Genomic DNA, 26,723 nt, shown 5'->3' with positions numbered 1-26,723 from the left:
GCCCAGTTCCCTGTTATCTCAGAGTGAGCCTCATTGTCTGCTGCTTATTGTTTTTAAAGATGTACAATCTAGCAGGCAAAAAAAAAAAAAAAAATGGCTTGAAAATTAATAAGCTAGAAACCATTGTACAAGCTTTGGCTAATTTGAGGTATAAACTCTGGCACTTAACCTTTCTCATCCTTAATTTTGAAAGTCAGGAAATTCCACTTCACTGGCATATTTTAGAGTAACTAGTCAGTTAACTTTTGGTAAATAACTTTGACCACTTCAAAGAGGCTGCAAAAAGAGATTATTAAATTATCACAAAACTTTATCTTGGAAAAACATTGGAAATACATAGAAAATTATAACTCTAGAACCAAAATGAGTTTGTCTCAGAATAGAGTCTCCTGCTTTATCCTATAAGAACTTATTCTCAGAAATCAGAAGTCGATCTAAATAATCTCCCTTTTTCTATATTACAGAATGCTATAAATAGAGAAGCTCTGAAATGTTTTATGAGAATGAGAACAATGTCTGAAGAATCACACCTATCCCTGACATGCATAAAAATAAAAGTCATTCTACTTAAAATATTTTTAGATTTCCCAAGCCTCAAAGATGGTGCATATTTAACTGAGTATCTTCTTCATGCCAAACACTGTGCTGTGGTCTAGCCCACCGGTTCTCAGTTCTGCTGGGCTCAATACCCCTATTTTATAAACAATACTTTGTAACATTTGCTTTATAAGCCTGAAAAAATCATAGGTAATACAATGTACTTACACACCTAATTTCAAATAAAAACATTGGATAATGCCTAAACTTCAGTATGGAGAAAGTGACTTGTTATAAAGTAGTACATAACTTCAACAGATATATGGGCACAATTACACCAAAACACATAATGATGAAGTCAGATGTCTATAGCTACAGATATAGAACCACTATGGATATGAAAACAATATAGGCTGATGCAGGTGTGCTATATTTGTAACTCAAATACCATGAATGGCAATGCTTTCAGTGACGTGATCTTCTAAAATGGTCAGTGTGGTAGGCAGAATAATGCCCCCAAACAAAGACGTCCAGGAGCCTGTGAATACATCACTTTGCATGACAAAAGGAACTTTGCAGATTTGACTACATTAAGGACCTTGAGAAGGGGAGATTATCTTGGATTACCCATGTGGGCCCAATTTTATAACATGAGTTATAAAGCTGCAGGACCTTTCCCAGCTGTGGTCAGAGAGAGGGCAGCATGATCACTCAGTGCTCCCTTGCTGGTTCTGAAACATAAGGGCTCTGGGCAAGGACTGGAGAGAGTTCAATCTAGAAGCTGAAAAAGGAAAGGCACAGGCGAATTCCTCCATAACCTGGGTATAAGGAAAGACTTTCTAACCATGACTCAAAATCTACACATAATAAGACAAAATATTAATAAATTTAACTCCAAAACAATCTTTTTTTTAATTTTATGGGGCACAAAATAATTTATTCATACATACAGCCAAAGGACAACTGACAAACTGAGAGAAAATACGTGCGGCATATATCAGAGACAAAAGCAAAATGGCTAATACATCATAAACTCAAAAACTGATGGGAAAAAAGGCCAAAAACTCAACAGGAAAGCAGGCAAAAAAAGTGAATAGATAATTCAGTAAGAAAAGACATGATATAATGATATAATGACCCTTCAAAATAGAAAAAATTTTCAATTCTCTCACAATATAAGAAATGCAAATTAAAACTACTCTTTAGATACCATTTCTAAGTATCAAATTGGAAAACATTAAAAAGCTTGGTAGCCCTGTCTGTTGACATTGTTGATAGGAATGCAAAATAATATAATCTTTATAGAAGAAAATTTGGCAATTTCTAACAAAACTACATATGCATTTACCTAGTAACCTCACAGTCCCACTTCTAGGAATTAATCCTGAAGATATACTTCTAACAATATAAAAACATGTACGCACAAGGTTATTCATTGCAACTTCGTGTGTAATTATAAAATGTCGGGGATAAAACTAATATTTAGGAGACTGGTTAGATAAACTCTGGTATGTCCATATGAGGGCAAATACAAATGAAGTATGAGGACGATCACTATGAAAAGGAAAGAGCAACTTCCCTCAGTTTACAATTTGTTACAAAATTCATAGAGGACATAGAATTTGCAAGCTTCACTTTTTCATCCCGACATCTACTATGTGCCCATTAAGGGAACAGAGAGTTAAACAGCACATTGTCCCTGCCTCCAGGGAGTTTACAAAGGATGGGAGAGACAAACAGCTAAATTCCATCAATTCCAAAATACATTTTACATCTCTGAAATCAGGATGCACCTTCGGTGGACAGAATCTTACAACTGCTGGCCAGCTAATTATTCTCTGACCATGTCTGAACCTGGCTTTGTATATCTCTCTGTAGCAAAAAGGGATAACTATAACCCATTTATGGTTTAGTCAACAAATTAAAGACCACTTGGGAAAAGGAATCACAGCTATTGCCTTAGAACATTTCTGTCAACACCTTCTGTTAAAATCAAGAAAGTACCAGTATTGAAACCTAAATGGCTATCAGTAGCTTGGAAGAATATCCTGGAAATGTCTGTTGTTGACAAAGCACACAGGATGCAGACAATAGTATGTGAAATGATATGAACATCTACAGCTGAACCAAAAAAAGTCACACTCTGAAGGTAAAGAAGTTTTAGAAATGCTTCAACCATTCATCCCAGTTGTATTTTCTTTTTTCTGCATGCACAAGAGATAGATAATCTAAATTATATCTGAAAGAGATCTTTCATTAAGAATAAAATAAAACTGCTAACTGACAGTCTTATGTAATAACTTAATTTGCTGCACTACTTTCTTATTGGAACACAAAATAATGGCATGTCTTATAATTGATGGCACATTGGACTTAATGAAATACAGTCATTATCACAGGACAGAGCCATAAGTGTTATCCAAAAGGACATTTAAGGGCCAGTGAAACAAAGGAGTACATATAAATCAAACTGGGGCCTTAACAGAAAACACAGAGATGGTAGCAGTGGAGCTAAGGCTTTTTTTTTCTTTTGGTTTTTTTTTTTTTTTTTTAATGTTTGTTTTTGAGAGAGAGAGAGAGAGAGAGAGAGAGACAGAGAGAAAACGAGCAAGCAGGGGAGGGGCAAAGAAAGAGGGAGACACAGAATCCAAAGCAGGCTCTAAGCTCTGAGCTGTCAGCACCGTGCCTGGCCTGGCGCAGGGCTCAAATTCACAAACCATGAGGTCATGACCTGAGCTGAAGTTGGACCCTTAACTGACTAAGCCACCCAGGCACCCCAGGAGCTAAGTTTTGAAGAGCAAGCCAACTGGTCCTCAGGAGAAGGAGGTTCATAGAGCATGAATGGTGCAAGAAAGCATGGCTGCCTAACACATCAATTCATGCTGAGGAGACTACAAATCATTCTTTATGACTGGAGTTCAAAGGTGAATGTTAGCTGTATGGGTTGAAGCCTCAAACCTGGCTAAGAGAGGCCTGGGGGGACACCAAACAAAAAAAAAAGCACTGTGCTAAGCAACAGAATTTGAATATTATCTTACAAACTACACAAAGCGATTCAAAGGCTAAAAGCAGGGGGAAAATAGAAAAAACAAAATTCAGAGCTGGAAGGATGGATTGGGAAAAACCCAGGCTGGAAACAGGTGGAAAGCCTAGGAGGCTTAATAAGTGAGGTGAAAAGGGCTGAGCACCAGAAGTAAAGCTACTGTAGCAGGAACATAGAGAAGTACTCACATAAACACCAATAAAAATGTGTTAAGGTTCTCAGCAATTAAAAAGAACAAACTACTGATACATACAACAATGTGGATGAATCTCAAATGCATTATGTAAGTGAAACAAACCAGACTCAAAAGGCTATTTAAATCCATTTATACACCATTCAGGAAAAGGCAAAATAGGGATAGAAAACAGATCAGTGGTTGCCAGGTGGCAGGGAGGAGGTGACTACAAAGAGGCACAAGGGAATTTTCTGAGCTGATGGAAATGTCCTATTATCTCAGTTGGGGTAGTCGTTATACAACCGAATGTATCTGTCAAAATGGACTGAATTTTACTACACGTGAATTATACCTCAATAAAAGAAAGAAAGAAAGAAAGAAAGAAAGAAAGAAAGAAAGAAGGAAGGAAGGAAGGAAGGAAGGAAGGAAGGAAGGAAGGAAGGAAGGAAGGAAGGAAGAAGGAAAGAAAGAAAGAAAGAAAGGAAAGGAAGGAAGGAAGGGAAGGAAGGAAGGAAGGAAGGAAGGAAGGAAGGAAAAACAGGCACCTGGGTGGCTCAGTTGGTTGAGTGTCAGACTCCTGATTTAGGCTCAGCTCATGATCTCAGGGTTCATGGGATTGAGTTCCACATTGGGCTCACTGATGTTAAGGGCCTGCTTGGGATTCTCTTTCTCCTTCTCTCTCTGTCCCTCCCCAGCTTGCACACATTTGTGCAAGCGCGCTCTCTCTCTCTCTCTCTCTCTCTCAAAATAGATAAATAAACACCAAAAAATGTGATAAGGTGGATCACAGCCACACTCATTCATTCACATATTGCCAACGTCTGCTATTCCACTACAATAGTAGAATCATATTGTTTCAACAAGGTCCACATGGTCCACAAAGACCAAAATATTTATGATCCAGCCCTTTAAAAAAAGTTTATCAACCCTGTTATAGAGTATTGTCAGCCATTTGTATGGTTCTCATTCAAAACAAAACAAAACAAAACTTAATTGTCCATAAAAGGAAAAGGAAGACAATAACAGAATGTGCATCAATACTCTATTCAAACTAACTGGAGGAAAGAAATTAGTTGTTTTCTTTCTTTCTTTTTTTTAAAATTTATTTATTTTTAAGTTTATTCATTTTTGAGAGAGACAGAGCATGAGCATGAGCAGGGGAGGGGCAGAGAGAGAGAAGGAGACACAGAATCCAAAGCAGGCTCCAGGCTCTGTGCTGACAGCTCAGATGCGGGGCTCGAACGCATGAACCGTGAGATTACGACCTGAGCCCAAGTTGGACGCTTAACCAACTGAGCTGCCCAGGCGCCCAAGAAATGAGTTGTTTTCTAAATAGATCCTGAATTAAATCTCCCAAAAGGAAAGAGTATGTATTCAGTTCTAAATAATAGCCACAGATTTCTTTTTATAAATGTTCACAAAATCCTCATGTTATAATCCCCGCATCTTCCAATTCAACCTATTGTTTAAATTATATATTTGTTGGATATTTTTTCCTATTTTTTTCTTTTTAAGTTTATTTATTTTTGAGAGAGAGACAACGAGAGTGAGTAGGGGAGGGGCAGAGAGAGAGGGAGACAGAATCCCAGGACAGAAGCTGCCCTGTCAGGACACAGCCCGATGCAGGGCTCGATTTCATAAACTGTGAGATCATGATCTGAGCTGAAGTCAAGAGTTGGACACTTAACTGACTGAGCCACCCAGGAGCCCCAATATTTTTTCTTGTTGAAGTGACATGACACTGGCTTTTATTTAAGTAATTAGCTACACTCTATAAAACTGCTTCTTTATATAACTTCTACATGAAACAACTAGCTTTCCCATGTATTTGAAGTGTGAAGCGTGCATCCAAATAATTAGAGATGATATCACTTCTCATTTTAAGCTGCAAAATACGGATAACAAAGCTTGTGGCATTTTTACATAAAAATCAAGCACAGGCACTATGTGAAAAATTTAAAAATATGGTAAGGAAAAAAATTATGCCAGATGCCTACAAATGATTTTGATATATATGAGTTGCACTCATTTCATTATTAATATTTAAAATGAAGAAATGTAATAGTGTTAGTATGCATAGGCAATAATCACAATGATGATTTTAAAATTAGTTGAGTATAAACTTGAATAACCTTTTCCAATAATGGTGATACATTACAGAGAGTTATCTATACTCTCTTGGTTCTAATAAAGTATATTTGTGAAGCAACTTGGAATAAGGTTGTAGTTTGTGGCTTTACAATTTAATTTGCAAAATTCCCTATGTGTGCAATTGTCACATGCTTAGTAGCACCCTGATGAAATTTACTGAGGTAACTATTCCATACAATTATACAATGTATAATATTTATAATCTTATAATTATGAATAACATTATGCACTATAACTTATCTATGAAATTACAACAAAGAACATTATAGTTATTGGTCCTCCTAGCATGACTCTGATATTATAGGCAAGAAATATGAAATCATATTTAATAAAAATTCCCTTCAAATTAGAAGGGATGTTTTATTCTGCTAACTTTTAAAATTTTATAATTGCATTGGGGCGCCTGGGTCGCTCAGTCGGTTAAGCGTCAGACTTCGGCTCAGGTCATGATCTTATGGTTTGTGGGTTCAGGCCTGGTGTTGGGCTCTGTGATGACAGCTTGGATCCTGGAGCCTGCTTCGGATACTGTGTCTTGCTGTCTCTCTGCCCCTCCCCTGCTCATCCTCTGTCTCTCTCTGTCTCAAAAATAAGTAAAACATTTAAAAAAATTAAAATTTTATAATTGCACTAAATTTTAAACTTTGATGAACTACAATAAATTTTAAAGCACATTCTACACAAAGGAGGTAGGAGACAAGACAACCTCATTATCAAGGAGAAACTGAAGAACACATGAGACAGGAGCCTTGGTGAGCCTGGGACTTGAAAAGGATTGCTCAAGTCAACAATTTTGATGATGATGACATACATTGTTCTTTGAAAATAACTTTTATAATGTAAGAAATTTAAAGGAGCTGAGGTAAGTAAATTCTTAGAGTGTAGCAAACTACTTAAATTCTTAGCTTTATGAAGGTTAGTCTATGTGGCGAAAGAAAAAAATATAAAGAAGACAGGAAGGATCACAGATTGTAGCAAAATAAGAAATCAAGAAAACAAGATGAGTTACACAGAATCATGCAGAAAGTCAGCCTCCAAGGTTGAACATTAACCATTTAAATAAATACAGCTATCTTACAATCTTGATGAGAGAAAAGTACAAAGTCAAGGCAAAGACAAGAAGCAAGCAAATAAATCCAAGACACACAGCAATGAAAACAAAGGAGAGAGAATGAAAGAAATAAAGATACTTCTACTGTATCTGGATGAACAGGAAGAAGTAGAAATTGTAGATTAAAGATAGAGAAGAGAATTTGGTTTGAGTTTAGCTCTAGGAAGAAAAACTTAACTGAAAAATCAAAATGATTCTAAGACCTCAATCTGTTTTAGATAGTGATTATTTTCATTACAGGTCCCATGAACTTATTTGTGCTTAAATTTCTTATTGGAGCTGACTTGGCTTTTATACAAATAGTACTTTAACAAAAGAAAGATATCTCAGATCTGATGCTGTTTATGATGATGTGGAAAGAAATCTGGAAACATGCCCTTATCTGGTTGTGAAGGAAAAGAATAATAACTTGGATTTCTTTGACACTACGAAATCACTGGCTTCAACACTAAAAAAAGAATAACCGTTTAAAAGAATCTGACCTAACACTTGAGCCAAGTGATTTAAGATTTTTATAACCTATTATAAAACTTACTTTATGTACTGCCACAAATCTGTGTTAAGGCTCTGTTTTTCTTTTTCTTCATATGAAATCCAGTTCTAAAAATAGTCAAGTCTAAAAATAAAGCAAAACCCACAGATTAAGTGTAGCTTTATACATGTACAAATAACAGGGAAATCTCCACATCTTCTAGGAAAACAGATGTTGGGTTACTTATTCCCACTAAATTCTCTATGTTGGGTCAAACTTCCAGAATTTTTTCCATATTTTTCATTAATATGGACTGTATTATTATAAAACCCAAACCTGTCTTGAATTCAATTAAATTAGTTCCTCTGTCCCAGAGAGCTCAATGAGCTCTACTAATAAATATGAAAGTACGAACAAAGAGTCTTATATTTGATCTCAGGAGCTTGGTTTCTATCATGAAAACCAACTGATTAACAGTTTAAAAAATCTGCAAATGTCAATACAGTACCTATTGATTCTTTGATCCAGTTCATGGAGACAGACAGAAACAAACTCACCTACATCCCTTTCTGAACTCTATGCTTTCAGAAATCACTTTTCTTCTAGATATTCCTATAAAGACTAATGAGCAGAAAAGCAAAATTGGAAAAGGAGTTTCAGAATATGTGGTTTATTTGCTTATCTCTGTGCCAGTTTTCCCAATCCTCAATGGTAGCATCTTCCTACCTTTGTTTATCCATAAATCAACAAACTTAACAACAGAGTAAAAAAACCACATTAAAATAGTATTTTTGTTAATTTGCTGTCATTCTCCAATAATATATAAGAAGTCTGTTCTCAGCCTCTTAAACTAATGCTTTCAAATGTACAGATAACATTCTCAATGGCAGGATACTTTGGGTACTTTTCCAGTGGAGCTGAGATCTGATGATGGATACATACATACTTGTTTGGTTCTTCTTTTAATGAAGGGCAGAATGAGGTGACCATAATTTTCACACAGCTCAAACATATAATTTTAGGATGATTTACCACTACCAAATCACCATAAAGTGACTACAAAAACCTGAAACCGTATTGTGTGGAAAAATTGATGAGGCATAAATTATTTCCAGCTTTCATTAGAATGAGTGTTTTTATTTTAACATGAAGAAAATAATCATGTGTATAATTCTAGAAATAATACTATTAACAAATTAAGTTAGAGTCACAAAGAAAAGAAATATTGTCCTCAAAAGTTCTCCATATGATTCGAAGTAGTGGCACTTGGGAAATACATTGTGCTTGTATTTATCCTTAATCCATAAATGGAAAATAAGATATTTATAGTACAATTTAACTTATTTTACAAATATATCGATGATTTGGGTGTTTCCCCCCCTCCCAATTACTTGGTAGAAAAGTATTTTCATTGGAAATTAAAAAGTTGATAATTAACAGGTTGGTGAGATGATAAAATATCATCCTCAGATCACTTCTAACAAGCTAACGAAAGGATATAGACAGATGAAGTAGCATACTGAGTTAACCATCTGCCTTCTGATCTCTGACAAAGACACCAAGAGGAGTGATTCATAAAAGGGGAGGGTGTTCTTCATGGCGTCTGCCATAAATTAAGTTTAAGATATACTCTCTCTCAATTTCCTTAATTGTCTTTAAAAAGCCAGTAGACCTAGAATCAAATCATAAAACTCATTTCAAAATATATTTTCAGTGAGTTCCAAGACTTGCCACCTTCTATAGAGTGTAGAAATTCATTCTTTTCCCTACAAGTGTATATCTAAAGACCAAGGATATCACTACTAGTTTAATCTCTTCACCTGAATTTTTCTTAGTGATTTCAGAAATCATATGCTTCTTCACAGATTTTATGTAAACTCTGGCCAATTCAACCAATAGACACAAAGTACCTTAAAGCAGCATTGAAAGGAATCTTCTCAACAGAATCATTTAAAGTATGAGCTGTTAACATTTTCTATAATCCAAAGTCATAATAAGTAACTAGTTTAAACATCATTTTTCAAAAATAAAAACATTTTAACATAAGTATATTTAGTATCAGTAATAATAACAAAGTTAACTAAAAAATAAACTAAAAAGGCAAACTACAATCTAAAATGTAAGTAAATAATATCACATCCACTCCCCAAACTGTTCAAAAATAAAAATGGAAACTCTGCCGTAAGTGAAAAGATACTATAATCAAAGACTAACATATAGAATCGATAAATTACACAGTATGAAAATGTCTTAGGAGTGATCAATACAAACAAATACACGAGAGAAAAATTTACTGTGTAAAAACACCAGCTGTAAGTTTGATTTTTAATCATACCATATGCAACATGGACATTCACAAAAACAATCTATTCAAAAATACTTAGGAATAAATTTAACCAAGAAGATAAAAGACTTGTACACTGAAAACTATAAAAGAAATTATTGCTGAAAGAAATTATTGAATACAAATATATGAGAAGACATTCATGTTCACAGATTGAAAGACTTAAATATTAAGATGACAATATTACCCAAAGTGATCTATATATTCTGTGAAATTCCTATAAAAATCTCAATAGCATTTTTTTTCATAAATAGAAAAACCTATCCTAAGATTCATATAGAAACCCAAGGAATGCTGAATATCCAAAACAACCCTGGAAAAGAAAACAAAGTTGGAGGTCTCACACTTCCTTATTTCAAAACTTACTATAAAGCTATAGAAATCCAAACAGTGTGAGAATGACATAAGGACAGACAGAGCAATGAAATAGAAGAGAGAGCTCAGAATAAACCCTCACATATATAGTGAATTGGTTTTTGACAAGGATGCTAAGACCATCCTATGAGGAAAAGACTGTCTTTTCAACAAATGGTGCTGGGAAAACTGGATATCCACATGTAAATGATTTGAAGTTGGACCCTTACTTTTCACTGTATACAAAGATTAATTCAAAACAGATCAAAGACCTAAATGTGAGATCTAAAACTATTAACACTCTTAGAATAAAACAGAGAAAGTTCATGATATTGGACCTAGCAATGATTTACTGTATATAACACCAAAAGCATAGGCAACAATAACAAAAAGATAAATTAGACTTCGTCAAAATTTAAAATTTTTGTGCATCAACAGATAGTATAAAGAAAGTGAAAAGACAACTTACAGAATGGGGAAAAAAACATGTGTAAATCATAACAGAAAATGGGTTAATATCCAGAATATATGAAGAACTCCTACAACTCAACAACAAAAAGACAACCCAAATTGAAACACAAGCAAGGAACTTGAATAGGTTTTTCTCCAAATAAGACATACAAATGGTCAATAAGTACATGAGAAGATGCTCAATTTCATTAGTCATTAGGGAAATGCAGATCAAAACTACAATGAGTTACGAATTCACACACTGCTGGTGGGAATGTAAATTGGTGTCACTGCTACAGAAAGCAATATAGCAGCTCCTCAAAAAGTTAAACATAGAAATACAATATGGTTCAGTAACATCACGTTAACATCTAGGTATATATATAATAAAAGTTGAAAGTAGGGACTCAAACAGATACTTATATACCAATGTTTATAGTCACATTATTCCAAAAATCAAAAAGTAGAAACAACCGTGTGTTCACCAATATTTGGATAGAAAAACAAAAGCTAGTATATCCATACAACAGAATATTATTGAGCCATAAAAAGAAATGAAATTCTGATATATGCTATAACATGAATGAACCTTGAAAACATCATGCCAGGTAAAATAGAGACAAAATGACAAAAAAGTGCTTGGTTCTACTTAAATGATGTACCTAGAATAGGCAAATTCATAGGGACAGAAAGTACCATAAAGGTTACCAGAATCTGGGGTGGGGGATGGGAAGTTATCATTTAATGAATATAGAGTTTCTATCTGGAATACAAAATGTTCTAAAAATAAGTCAGACAAAGAAAGACAAATACCATATGAACTCATTTATATGTGGAATCTAAAAAACAAAACAAAAAAAAGCCAAGACAGACCTATAAATACAGAGAGCAAACTGGTGGTTGCCAGAGGGGAGGAGGGAGGGCGATGGACAAAATGGGTCAAAGGGAACAAGAGATGCAGGAAGGAAACAAAAAAGTTCTGGAAATAGATAGTAGTGATGGCTACACAACATTGTGAATATACTTAAAGCCAGTGAGTTGTACACTTAGAAACAGTTAAAATGGCAAATTTCATGTTGTGTGTATTTTTCCACAATAAGAAAATACTCTATTCAGTGAATACCTAATTATCTCCCATTGCTGCTAAAACCCATTTTATTTCGATATCCAAATTACTACTAAATGCAGTCTGTGTATGTGCGCACATGCAGGTAAATTGAATCTCTCTTGAAAAACAGACACAGGTGCTGATATGGTGTGCACATTCAACACTCTAAAATGCACTTTCAAAAGTTGCAAGTAATTACAATTGTACTCCAATTTGATTTTTATTTCAGTTATTTATGTAGACCAAAATTAACAGGTCATACATAACTCAAGGAAGAATATCCATAACTTCTACTGATGGTCTAAATATATATGTTTATAGTCCAAGTACTAAAAATGAATATCATACCTGATAGAGCATGATGGGTTCTATGTTGTATCCTAAGTTATCTGCAAAGTTCTTAGCAATGACCGTTTTTCCACAACCCTACAAATGGAAATACAATCATTCAAGGGAGAAGTCAAAAGAACCAAAAGTTGGGAAACAGAAATCCGCAGTGAGACTGCTGCTATTCTTACTTTTCCTCCAATTAAACATATGTCCTTAACCATGTGTGACTGCATCATCTCAGCCAGTAGTTGTTTATGGCTTAAAGTCTGTACAAAACGCTCTGATGCACAAGGTTGACTTACTGGCCTGGTCCCAGCTGGCACCTATAATTAAAGAGAAGTAAATATAATATGCATATGTGTTTCTCAAAACATTAGTAAATGAAAGAACATAACTGCCATTTAGAAGCCCCTAATAATCCCTTGCTCAATTCAATTCTGTACTGTTTTTGATATTTCAATAGAGCAGCAACTATTTTCTTATTCACAGATCTGATTATCATTATCACCAACCCTCCAAATCAATCATCCCTCTAAAATTAAAGCCCTGTGCTGTCAGACATTTTCATAATAATCATGTCATTTGGGGGTTATTTATAACTTATAATAACAATGTCACTACTTGAGAATGAAGTTTTTTGTCCAAATTCCAGTGCTAAGTACAGAATTTCAAGTCAGTCTACTGGGACTCTCCAAAGTCACCAATGATGTCCTGATTTCTAAAATCCATGTCCACAAATCCTTTTCCACTCTTAGTTTACAACTCGGAAGTATCTGGTCTTAAAATCTGCCCTCTCATCCTTCACACCTGCTTCTTTTATTTTCTATCTCCTCCTCATTTGTCTCCTGGGGACTCCACTAGGAGATTTCCATGTTCTGCAGAGGACTTGGGGCCCATCATAACAGGAACCCTACAGAATTATAAGTTTGGAAGTGACAAGATTAGATTTGCATTTAAGAAAGATCATCATGGTGGTAACATAGAAGGCTGACCGGAGGGACTGGAGGCAATGAAGTCAGAAAGCCATCACCAAAAAGAAGCAAACAATGAAAGCTTGCTCCCATTTCATGCCTTTGGACATGTCTGAAGTGTCCTGAAGTGTCCTATCACCTTTCCACTCCTGAGCTACTGGAAAACTCCTATGTCATACTTGAAGACAGCTTACTCTATATCCCCACAGCCATTCCAATGCAGTCCTTACTTATCTGCCTCTATTTAGACCATCAGCTTAATGAGGTCATTCATCTGAAGTAGACAGAAGAGTGTAGTGGAAAGTGATCCTGTCTAGAAGTCTTATCTGTGACATTTCTTAGCTAGTAACCATGAATGAATTGATTATCCTCTTTACATCTGTTTTCCAATCTATAAAATGCAGATTATAAAACTTGCCTCCAGGATTATTGGGGGATTTAATGGCATAATGTATTTATGGTATTATATATTTGTCAAGAGACAAATATAGTGACTAATACACAGTAGACACTAATAATTTTTAATACAGAGCCTGGCTCAGAGTAGACATTAATCAATGTTCAGCTTGATAAATGAATAAATGCAGCAACATTAATAAGTATTAATAATATCACATTAGAGCACATAAAAAGTCTATATAATTAAAGTGCACTGTGGCACATAAGAAGGCAAGCCTTCTTCTTCCCCACATTCACTTACAATTCATTTAAGTCTGTGTTTTTCAAGCTGTGTTTCCTTGTGATAGTTTCCCATCCCCTCTTGGGGTTCTCAGGGCTCTCAAAGGGTTGGAAGAAAGGGAGGCAGAGCAAGCATATAGAGCCCTGTGACCAAATATCCTTCCCTTTTCTAAAACCTCTCCAACCAGAACAGCTCCTCTTTTAACTGTTGCATGTAGTTAAGAAAGATTTTATTTGAAAAGAGTGTTCCACAACCGCTAAAAATATGTTTGAAAACACTATTTCTTATCAAGGACTCAGAATACAAAATACTTTATTCGGCACTTCATTTGATTTTCCCAGAGATCAACTTTAGTTTTTTATGAGAAACTACGCTTATGTTTCTCCTGAACTTTTCCAGTTTACAAACATACATGACTGTGGATACATGGATAAATACAGATACAGATATACAGATGTGACACTATAGAGCCAAAGAAGATTTAAAAGGGGATCATAAATGGGCAGAACAAAGCACATCTCAGAAAGTATAAACTTTATCCATTACCTGAATGGTCACTTCTTTTTCTGCAATCCGGACAGTCACAGAAGCTTGGGGGGAATGGCTTTCAGTCAGCCTCTCCACTCTCACAACCTCTTTAGGAAGCACAGAGCTTCCTGAATCTTGGAGTTCAAAGCGCTGCAAAATTACAAGAAAATCATGTAATTTACTTTTTATTTTAGTATTAATTTTTTTTAATGTTTATTTATTTTTGAGACAGAGAGAGACAGAGGACGAACAGAGGAGGGGTAGAGAGAGAGAGAGACACACAGAATCCGAAGCAGGCTCCAGGCCCTGAGCTGTCAGCACAGGGCCCAACGCAGGGCATGAACCCACGAGCATGAGATCACGACCTGAGCCCTAAGTTGGACGCTCAACCAACTGAGCCACCCAGGCGCCCCTTTACTTTTTATTTTAGTATTAATGTTGGATATCTGGAAGATTCATCGTAATTAGAACTGAACCTCTATATTATAAAAGTAGAGGTAAAAAATTAATGAGAATTTTTCCTATTTTTACAAAAGTCATTCTACTTAAGCCAATTACTAAAGGTGATATGCAAATCGCTCCTAAGATTTACTCAATGACAAGTAATGAAGTCACTTAATTCCTGAACTGCTAGAAGTTCACAGCCTCCATTTCTTGCTGATCAAAAGTTCCAGTTTCCAGGAAAGGATGATGAGACTCTCGACAGCATGCCAAAGTTAAATAAGACTTACTTTGGTTGATTTCTTAAATCAACTGATGTTGATGTTGCCTGAAATTCATGAAACCAAACTTCCTGGACACCATTCTGCTGTTGGCTTGTGTGATTAGCCTAACTGATTACAATATATGACAACAATCACAGATATTTCCACAGTCTCTGGCACAGTGCCTTCTATGGTGTAGGTTCTCAGTACTTGTCAAACTGAGTATAAAGACTAAGACCATTGATTCTTTCTCCATAGAGAACAATTATCAATGTTCTAACACTTGTTTACACACCTCATACCAGCTGGTTATATAAAAATGCACACAAAGAACACAAACCAGTGTATGGAAAATGAGAATACTAATAGAAAATTAATTAAATCCTATGCCCTAGACTAGCAGCATGTTCAATAGAAAAGCTTAATTCATTTTCAGAATAAACAGGCAGAAACTAACCCCTCAAAATCCTACCACAGTTTTAGAACATTATCACTATCGTGAAAGAGTTGAACCTCAATGCAAGGGCAGATCGCTGCTTATTGAACAGAATGCCACAACTCCAGAAAATAGATTTGGGGGAAGAAAATCATTTTCAACCTCAATGTTCTAAGCATAGGAACCCAATTCAAGTCTTTTTGGTGTCCTAAGTACTTAAGACACTCACTTACTCCATTCCTCAAACCTAAGAAAAACTGTCTCTTTGTGCTATCATTTAAAAATATGTTTTATGTTTTATGCATTTTATACATGCAAAGTCCCATAGTATTACATAATTTGGTAGGAGCTGCTTCTATGTTGTAGACAAATAACAATTATTGACACTTTAATTTCATGCAAAAAAAAATGCTACACTGTATTTTAAGGGAAGTTCAACAGGAAAGGAGTAAGGCCTTAGAATTAAATTAAATTCTTTAGAATTTAGAATCTAGAGTCGTTAAATTCTAAGAAAACAAATGTATTAGCTTAAAGGTATACTTTTAACCCCAGCTATAATAATGTCAGTCTAACCTGATACAGGATTGACTGCAGAGCAATTATATTCCAGAAATGAACACTAATGCCTCAAACCTCTTGCTATAACTGGTTATGTCATTTTAAATAATTCAAGCTAAAATATATCAATAGAATCAACCTAGTAGGCTAGAAGACCCTATGAATACCCTAAGTAAAAGAACTCAAGTTGCAAGATGAATTACCATCTGCTGGCATGGGAAGTTTAAAGAACTGTTAACCAAAAAGGTAAATGAGAAACAAAATACATACATAATTCTCATAGACCATATGTTAGCAAGAAGTAGAAAATCAAAGTTTATTTGCCTCACCATTTTACATTAATGAGTAGTTCCTGTTGATTCTTGAATTTCAATTAAACAAACAATACTAATGTGTTTTTTTTTAATATACTTTCTTTGGGATTGCATTATTTGAACTGTGAAATATAATGTAATAAAAGAAAATGTTAATTACGTGTTGGCCTGCAAGGCCTCCATATTCACCCTCACTATTCTCAGTCCTGTCCCTCTAAGCTATTCATTTTCCTCATACCTTTTTCTAGGCTCTGAAGAACTAAGAAAGAAAGTCTCCGTACCATACTTCCTGACTACCAAAAAAGTAGGCAGCCCCCAGTCTCTGCTGGGCTCTCTTTCCAGTGCCAATCAGCAACCAATGCCAACCAACATCACTCTCCTTAGGGGTCCTCTGAACCAATGCATTCCTATCTCAGCTGGTCATCTAGCTGCCTCCTCCACCCACAACAGAGCCTTCATGCACGTACTCCTCCATTTGCTTGAAAATAAACCCCATTAGGATAATATCATAATGTATCTATTTGGCTCACTCCAAATCTCCAGAATCTAGAACCATACATGGGGCACAGTCGGCGGCCAACAGAGTTTTGTTAAATGAACACACAAAATTCTTTCCCCCTAGTCCTCAAAATCCTCTATATTTTCATCAATCCTCACTTCTTTCCCAGTGTCTCAGTAGAAAGGACTTCTGCTTTAATTATGAGTGAGTGGAAAGCCACTGGAAGTCTGCTTTCTCCATCTCGGTTAATGATAATTCCATCACCTCAGCTGCAGGGTGGAAAAATATGGTCTTCCATCATTCCAAACCAAGGCAGAATGGCGCTCTGGAAATGTCCTTTCCTGCCTCTCTCAGGCCGTATCCATAAATATTCTCCATGTATTCCACAGATTTCATCCCCTCTTCCTATGAAGATGTTTGTCTTCCCATTTCAAGAAACAAATAAAGTCATTTCTTGATTCTACATAATCCTTGAGTGAACACTATCTTTTCGCTTCTCACCATCACACTTATTTTACAAGTAGTATATAATCACTGTTTCTGCTTTCTCATCTCTGATTTACCAGTCAGCTGACTGATTTTTGGCTTACATTCCCCCCACTCCACTAACATTTTGTTTCCGTTAAGTTCACCAATAATACCCTACTCACCAAATTAACTAAATAAATTCGTTTTCCTCCTATTTTACTGTTCCCTTCTTCTCAGTCTTTTCTGCAGGTTCTTCTTCAATTACCTGACCAGTGCACATCAGGGTACTTCAGGAGTGGATCTTTTATATGTTTGCTTGGTGTTCACTTTTTTAGTAATCTCATCCAGTTTCAGACTATGAACCATTTGCATGCTCTGACTACTCTTTCTCTAATTTGAAGGTTCTCTGTGTGCTGTTCAATCCTTAAATGTTGGTTCTTGCAGGGTTTAGTCTTCAGACAATACTTCTCACCATATACACTCCCCTTCAGTTCTTTCATTTACGTGATCAATTCAACTAACACCCATATATTTATTACTAGCTCCCAAGTATTTATCTCTAATATCAAAATAGCTCCAGATCCACATCCATGTTTTCAAGTGTACTAGACAGACCCAACTGGTCCTACCTAAGAAGAACAGAGAGCCAAGACATGCTACTAGGAGACCAAATGTACTTGTTACTATCCTGTAACAAAAGCGTACTATTCTCAAAGTATAGCAGATTCAGAGTGAGAGTATTTTCTTTAAGACATCCTTAACTAAAAGCTAGAAGTGATTTATGACTACAGAAACATGTTTTTAGAGTACCAACATCATACAACAAGTATCATCTTAGGAATGAAAGACATTTTAACCGTTTTTATTGCTTGTTTTGGGAAACAAAAGTGTTCTGAATTTTAGCTTACTGCATTTTTCAGTGAGTAATAACTTTTCCTTAAAATAGTCTAATTAAGGGATTACACTAAAATCCAAACAGGTATCTAATTCATACACAAATATCTATGAATTTCTATGACAATGTAGGTCAGAAGTTATTACTTCTAATTAAAAATTTTTGTTTATGTTTACTTATGTATTTGGGAGAGAAGAGAGAGAGGGAGAGAGAGAAAGTACAGGAGCACAGGAGGGGCAGAGAGAGAGAGAAGGAGAGAGAGAAAGAATACCAAGTAGGGTCCGCGCTGCCAGTGCAGAGCTTGAGGCGAGACTCAAACTCACAAACAGTGAGATCATGACCTGAGCTGAAATCAAGAGTCAGATGCTTAACTCACTGAGCCACCCAGGGACCTGAGAGGTTGATTATTTCTCAAGGAAAAGTTATTATACATATATACGTATCTTCCTGGTTTGCAATTACAATAGATATTGCTATTCCCTCATTCAATATTTTTCCAATTCAACAATATTGCCTTCAATTTCACCTCTCTTAATTCCAAATCATTTGAGGATATATAAAATTTTGTCCATCTGTGAACATTAGCTTGAGAAAATAGAGACACTTAGAATAACAAATGAACCACATGGACTGTCCTAGAACAGATTACAAAAAAATTATACCAATCACTAGACTGTCACCATTTTTAAAGAGAACAATTTAACACTCTAATCTGGTTGTATATATCACAATGATCTTACAAAAAGAAAGTTTTTCTTTAGGTTCAGATGAATGAATTTAAGGTCCCCACCCACCCTTATTTATCTACTGAGGAGTTAGAAAAAGAAGTTAACTTATTCCTTAACTAGCTCTTCACACACTTACGATAAGAAAAGATAACCACTTTTTCTAATCTTATCTAAGTAATACCATTCCCTTTTCAATTTTTTAGACTCTGAAATTTAAATTATTTCCTGTCTGTAATACAGTCCTTCAATCATTTTTCTATGTTCCCCTGTATCATAAAGGGCGAAATAAAGGCCAAACAAAACACTGCAATACTAGCTACTTTCTTTAAAAAACTCAATTCCTTAAAGGTATTCTATAACTTTAACTCATTTGTACTAGTTGTTTTGTTTTGTTTTTTAATTCCAGTACAGTTAACATACAATGCTATATTAGTTTCAGGTGTACAATACAATGATTCAACAATTCTACACATTATTCAGTGTGCCCTTAATCCCCTTCACCTATTTCACCCATCTCCCTCTGGTAATCATCAGTTTGTGCCATATAGTTAAGAGTATGTTTTTTGGTTAGTCTTTATTTTTCCTTTGTTCATTTGTTTTGTTTCTTAAATTCCACATATGAGTGAAATCATATGGTGTATGTCTTTCTCTGACTTATTTCCCTTAGCATTACACTCCCTAACTTCATCCACGTTGCTGCAAATGGCAAGATTTCATTCTTATTTATGGCTGAATAATATTCCATTGTGTATATGTAACTACACCAGTTTGCATTCCCACCAACACTGCACAAGTGTTCCTTTTTCTCTACATCCTCACTAACACTTGTTGTTTCTTGTATTTGATTTTAGCCATGTTCATAGGTCTGAGGTGCTATCTCATTGTGGTTTTGATTTGCATATCTCTGATGATGAATGATGCTGCATTTCTTTTCATACTTCCGTTGACCATGTGTGTATGTCTTCTTTGCAGAAATACCTATTCATGTCTTCTGCTCATTTTTTAATTCATTATTCGTGTTTTTGGTTTTGAGTTGTGTAAGTTCTTTATATATCTTGGATACTCTTTATTGAATATGCATTTTGTAAATATCTTCTACCATTAAGTAACTTGTCTTTTAGTTTTCTTCTTGATTATTTCCTTTGCTGTGCAGAAACTTTTTATTTTGATGTGTTCCCAATAGTTTATTTTTGCTTTTGTTTCCCTTGCCTCAGGAGATATATCAGAAAAATGTTGTTATGGCTGATGTCAGAGAAATTACTGCCTATGATCTCTAAGATTTTTATGGTTCAGATCTCACATTTAGGTCCTTAATCTACTCTGAGTTTATTTTGGTATATGATATAAGAAAGTGATCCAGTTTCATACTTTTGCATGTACAAGCTGTCCAGTTTTCCCAACACAATTTGTTGAAGAGACTGTCTTTTCCCCATTGCATATTCTTGCCTCCTTTGTCAAATATGAGTTGATCATATAATTGTGGGTTTATTTCTGGGCTATTTTATTCTATTGATCTGTGTGTTTATTTCTGTGCCAGTAGCATACTGTTTTGATTACTATGGCCTTGTAGTATATCTTGAAATCTGGGATTGTGATCCCAGTTTTGTTCTTTTTCAAGATTGCTTTGGCTATTTGTGGTTCCATACAAATTTTAGGATTGTTTGTTCTAGTTCTGTGAAAAATATGGTTTATATTTTGATAGAAATTGCATTAAATCTATAGATTGCTTGAGTAGTATGAACATTTCAACAATATTTGGTCTCCTAATCCATGAACATGGAATGTTTTCCATTTGTTTGTGTCATCTTCAATTTCTTTCATCAATGTTTTATAGTTTTCAGAATACAGGTCTTTTGCCTCCTTAAGTTTATTCCTAGGTATTTTATGATTTGGGGTGCAATTATAAATGGGATTGTTTTCTTAATTTCTATTTCTGCTCTTAAGTCTTAAAGACATGCAAAGGATTTCTGTATATTGATTTTGTATCCTGTGAGTTTACTGAATTCATTTATTAGTTCTAGTAGTTTTTTGGTGGGGTCGTTAGGGTGTTCTTTATATGTCATTTGCAAATAGTGAAAGTCTTACTTCTTCCTTACCGATTCTTGTCTGATTGCTGTGGTTAGGACTTCCAGTACTATGTTGAATAAAAGTGGCAAGAGTGGACATCGTTGTCGTATTCCTGATCTTAGAAGAAAAGCTCTCAGTTTTTCACCACTTAATATGATTGTTAGCTGTGGGTTTTTCAGATATGGCCTTTAATACGTTCAGGTACGTTCCCTCTAAGCCTATTTTGTTGAGGGTTTTTCTCATGAATGGAAGTTGCACTTTGTCAAATGCTTTTCCTGTATCTATTGAAATGATCATATGTTTTTTATCCTTTCTCTTGTTGATGTGAGGTATCATGTTGACTGATTTGTAAATATTGAACCATCTTGCATCGCAGGGATAAATCCCACTTGATTGTGGTGAATAATTTTTTTTAATGTATTATTGGGGGCTCTCTGTGCTTCCTGGATCTGAATTTCTATTTCCTTCCACAGATTCAAGAAGTTTTCAGCTATTATTTCTTCAAATAAATTTTGACCCTTTGCTTTCTTTCCTTCTTTCTCTCTTTCATCCTTTCTTTCATTTTCTTTTCTTTCTTTCTTTCTTTCTCTCTCTTTCTTTTTCTTCCCTTTCTTCCTTTTCTTCTTTCTTCTTCTTTCTTTCTTTCTTTCTTTCTTTCTTTCTTCTTTCTTTCTTTCTTTCTTTCTTTCTTTCTTTCTCTCTTATGTTGCAAATGTTATTATGTTTGATGGTGTTGCTGATTTCCCTAAGTCTATTTTCATTTCTATTATGCTTTTCTCTTTCTCCTGTTCAGTGTTATTGTCTTCCAGTACTCTGTCCTCCAGGTCACTGATCATTCTTCTTCTCTAATCTACTATTTATTCTACCTACTGTATTTTAAATTTCAGTTATTGAGTTCTTCATCTGATTGTTTTTTGTTGTTTGTTTTCTGTCTCTTTGGTAAGGGTCTCGCTGATGTCGTCCACTCTTTCTCAAGTCCAGTGACCATCTTATGAACATTACTTTAAATTCTCTATCAGGGCATATTACTTATTTTCATTTATTTACCTTTCTTGCTGTGATTTTGTCCTGTTTGTTCATTTGGGACATATTCCTCTGTCTACTCATTTTGTCTAACTCTTTGTGTCTGTTTTCATGTGTCAGGAAACTCAGCTACATCTCCTACTCTTGAAAGTAGTGGCCTTATGAAGAAGATCTATAGTGCTCTGCAGTGCAATGTCCCCTATTTACCAAGACCTGGCACTTCAGGTGTCTCCTATGTGTACTGTGTGCACCCTACTGTTTTGGCTGAGCCACTTTTGCCTTCAATCCAGTCATTTGCAATGTGTCCTTTTGCCTTGTGGGCAGGGTTGGATCCCCTGTGTGTTAGTGAGCCAGCCTGAGGCTGCCTTGGCCTTGATTTGAGTCAGACCAGGGATTTGCCAGAGATGCAGTGGCACCAAACTGCAGAGTGCTTTCCCTGTGTTGTCCCTTGAGAAGCTTTTGTTGGTAGGCAGAGTCCGCAATCAACCAGATGTCTGCCTCCAGACCATGACTGGGACTGCAGTTGGACTAGTGTGTGCGATTATCTTCTCCTCTCTCTGGGGCAAGAGTCACTTTGGAGTGGTGCTCACAGTTGGGACTGCTTGCACACTGCCATCCTGTGGCACCACTTTGGGTGTGCTCTGGCCAAGGATGCACTGCAGGGGTTGTGTCCGCAGAATGCAGGACTTGGGTGCACTCTTAGCAAGTTAGGCAGGGCATGTTGGTGCTGTGCTGGTTCTTAAAGATGGCCATGTATCTAGGCTGGGAGGGTGGGGGAAGAAAATGGTATTTGCCAGCTCTTTTGTTCTTGAGGAAGTCTCCCAAAGATCCCTACCCCTCCAGCATGTGCTCTGAAATTGGCAAACAAATCCTCCCATATACCCCAGCATTTTCCAAACTGCTGTTTCTATGCTGTATCTCTGTGGGGCTATTTGTCATGCTGTTTCTACAAGGGTGGGGACTTAGATTCCTATCACCCTCCCAGAGCTGAGCCCACAGATTTTCCAAGTTCCACATGGTAAGCCCTGCTAATTATAAGAACTTGCAAAATTCAGCCCCTCTAGTTTTCAAAGCCAAATGTTATGGAGATTCATCTTCCCTTTGCTGGTCTCCCATGCCTGGGATGCCTGGTGTGAGGGTCTGCTCTTTTCCCCTCTTTTGTGTCCAAGACATCCCTCTGCTCCACAAACAGTCCTGCCATTTAGCTCCCGACCACATCTTCACCCTTCCTATTCACTTCAATGTGCTCTCTTCTCTTCATTTAACTGTGGATAGTGTGTTCTCCCAGTCTTTGGGTTGTTTTCTGGGTTACTTACACGAATGTGGGTGTTATCTAGTTGTATCTGTGGGACAAAGTGGGCTTAGGATCTTCCTACTCCACTATCATCACTGGAAGTCTAATTTGTGTGACTAGTTTTTTAAATAAGAGCTCAGAAACACATCAAAGTGGCTTCTTTATAAAAATAAAGGCCTTGGTTCATAACTGACTTTTCTAGGCACTGAATATCTTCTCTCAGCTCTGTCATGAAAAAGTGTACTTTGCTTCATTTTATCAGACATTCCCATGACATCTTCTTCATCCCTATCTACCTACCATTGTTCTCCAGGCATTGGGCATTGTGCTGAGGGGCAATGAGGGAGCACATCTGGAATCACAGCCTTTTTCATCAACACTAGGTGCTCTATTCAATGACCAATGCCAACTTAGTTCAGATGTTGATTAAATCAAAGATGAATTCTAGTTCTTTTTGTCAATGTCTAGAATAAACTTAAAGTGAACTATATGGTTATATTTTCTCCTTGCTTCTTTATGCTTTTCATTTAGATTCTATCCCCAATGATACTTCTCAGCATCTATGGGGAAGAACTTTTCATTAGTTTTATTTTTTTATTGTTACTATTATTGTTATCATTATTGACATCACCAATAAATGAGAATAATGTTTCTTTGGCTAGCTGGTATGTGGGAAACACCTGCTGAAGTACCTAGCATCTACTTCCAAGTTCTTCTCACTATTAGTAGCTGCATAAAGAATACCTCTTTCTGTACTCCCCTTGTAGATATTGGAATAAGGGAGAAACAAATACCACTCCATTTGCGTAAGGTTGTAAACTCCTGGCCTCCAGGAAATGAAGGGCCTATACAAAGAGCCAACAGCTTAGTGTTCACATTCTACCTACTCCTTAGAAATCTGCTCTTTGAGCCAAACTGCAAAAGAAAACAAAAACTGTCTGTTGTAAAAGGAATTTGGGTAAGTCAATAAATTCCTGCCAGGAGTTAAACCCATTTAAATATATAGTCATAAGATATATATTGTGATTGGCCCTTTAGAAAACACTACCATTAACTATACAATGAGGAAATTATGGCATCTGTATTTTGAAAGAAAATCAACTCCATATATTATGAACCACTCTGACAAAAATAAGAACTTCATTAATTTAAATGACAGGTCTACAAGCAATTTCCATAGTTTTATATAAAGTCCTTACTTTTCAAGTTAATAATTTAAGTTACAGGCAGATAAATTTTAAGTGTTATATTTGTTTAATTTTTTTTATTTTGAAATGAGTTATAATGGATATTCACTTTGTAAAATTTTTTATCTTGAAATAATTTCAAACTTACAGGAAAGTTACAGGACAGTTGTAGAAAGAACTTCTATTTTGCCTTCACTCAGATTTTTCAAAGATTACCATTTTAGCATATTTATTACCTCCCTCTTGCCGCCAGCATCCCTAACACACCCATTATAATTGGTCTTTTTCTGAACCATTTAAGGGCAAGCACAGATATGATGCTCCATCATCCCTGAATATTCTAGTTCATATTTGCTAAAACAAGAATTGTGGCCAACATATTCACCACATAAGCTTCCAAATCAGGAAATCATTTTAATAGAACACTGTCATTCAATCCACAGACCATATCAACTTTAACCAAATGTGCTAACAATGTCATGTTTTCCTATCTGGTCCAGGATCCAACACAGGATCACATGTCATATCTCTTTAGTCTCTTTCAATCTAAAGCAGTCTTTCAGTTTTTCTTTTCCTTTTATGAACGGGACAATTCTAAAGAATACAGGCCTCTCATTATGTAAGAGGGCCCTCAACCTAGGTCTATACAATACTTTCTCATGGCCAAATTCATGCAATGAATTCTTTTTTTTTTTTTTTTTTTAATTTTTTTTCAACGTTTATTTATTTTTGGGACAGAGAGAGACAGAGCATGAACGGGGGAGGGGCAGAGAGAGAGGGAGACACAGAGTCGGAAACAGGCTCCAGGCTCTGAGCCATCAGCCCAGAGCCCGACGCGGGGCTCGAACTCACGGACCGCGAGATCGTGACCTGGCTGAAGTCGGACGCTTAACGACTGCGCCACCAGGCGCCCCCATGCAATGAATTCTATCCAGAATATCCTGAAATGAGGCTGAGCCCTTCTCAGCTCAACAGTCAAGAGACACATAATGTCGATTTGTCCTACTGCTCAAGTGGTATTTACTATAAAATGCCATTTTTTTTTGTTTTGTAGTCAAGTGAGTATTTTGGTAGGAGATATTCTTAGATTACATCAATATCCTATTCTTCATAGACCCTCCACCCACCAGTTTTAAAACCTTTGATGACTCCTACCTAAATCAACTTCACACTGGTGGCTGCCAAATAGTGACTTTTCTGCATTTATCATAGTGTTCTATATTAAGAAGAGATTTTTCTTCTTCCCCTTTATTTACTCATTTGTATCAATATGAACTCAGGGATTCCTATTTTGTTCAATGGTTTATAATCAATTGCTATCTTTGTTTATTTTCATGCTAAAATTGTCCCACATTTTGGCCAATGGGGGCCACCTCAAGCTGGCTCCTCTGTCACTTTGGTATGTTAACATCATTTGTTAAACATTTCCTTACTTTTGGGCACAATAAGATGATCCAGGTTCATCATGTACTTTCCCTGTGCTGAGCCTTGAACCAGCACTACTTCTAGGAATCCTGATTCCTTTTAGGAAGTGTGGTATTTAGAAACCACTGTCTTGGCACTTGTATGATCATTGCCACTGGAATGTCATAGTTTTCAGGCCCTCTTAAGGGGACAGAGCTAGAAAATATGTGTCTGTATACTCATACATATACAGTATCTATATCTATTACTCTGCTTATACATATTAAAATATTTAAAAAAAACAAACAAACATGAGTTCATACTGATTCTTCCAATTCCAATCTAACACCTCAGGGGTCTTTCTTTTCTTCTCCCTTTCTATGCTTATAAATTCCTTTCCCAATGGTAAGAAACATAGCTCTTATAATCCTCAATTTATTCACTCATTTCCTCAATTGATTTACTCATTTGTTCAATACAACCAGTCTCCCAACCACAGCAGCCACCTCTGTACTTGCTTCCCTGTCACTGGCATGCCAGTGGCTCCAGGACTAGAAGAAAAGGGAAGGAAAAGTAAGGGAAGGCATGGAAAGACAGAAAGAGAAAAAGAAGGAAAGAGGAGGAAGAGAGAAATGGTAAGAAGGGAAGAGAAGGGACAAGAAGAGAAATGGAAAAGAAAGAAAAGTGAAGCAGATACTTACTTTTAAAACACCTTCCACAGCCATTTTTCCCTTCATGTCCTAGTAAGATAGTGTATGGATAAAGCCACTGGATTGCATGTTTGATTGACATCATAGAAAGGAATCCTATTTAGGAGCAAAAATACACAGGCATGAAGAACATCCAGAATAATCACAAAAAATTTATCTGAAATGCATATTTGACATATATGACAT

The 26,723-nt window shown here is 35.9% G+C and overlaps 1 protein-coding gene across 2 annotated transcripts in view; it reads right to left on the bottom strand.

The window, feature by feature from the left end:
• Positions 1 to 26,723, bottom strand: part of LOC115511098 (von Willebrand factor A domain-containing protein 8) — a 289,504-nt gene that overhangs the window by 260,587 nt on the left and 2,194 nt on the right. For both annotated transcript variants that reach the window (XM_030311601.1, XM_030311610.1), the window contains exons 2-5: positions 26,529 to 26,633; positions 14,269 to 14,400; positions 12,261 to 12,395; positions 12,091 to 12,168 (exon numbers count right to left, since the gene is read on the bottom strand). In XM_030311601.1, the coding sequence (XP_030167461.1) occupies positions 12,091 to 12,168; positions 12,261 to 12,395; positions 14,269 to 14,400; positions 26,529 to 26,564 (381 nt within the window). In that variant the 5' untranslated portion in view covers positions 26,565 to 26,633. The remainder of the gene's footprint in view (positions 1 to 12,090; positions 12,169 to 12,260; positions 12,396 to 14,268; positions 14,401 to 26,528; positions 26,634 to 26,723) is intronic.

The sequence above is a fragment of the Lynx canadensis genome, chromosome A1, assembly GCF_007474595.2.
Source record: "Lynx canadensis isolate LIC74 chromosome A1, mLynCan4.pri.v2, whole genome shotgun sequence".
In the NCBI taxonomy this organism is placed as follows: Eukaryota; Metazoa; Chordata; class Mammalia; order Carnivora; family Felidae; genus Lynx; species Lynx canadensis.
Note: the sequence above shows the minus strand (reverse complement) of the source record. Positions and strands in the feature narration are given on the sequence as shown.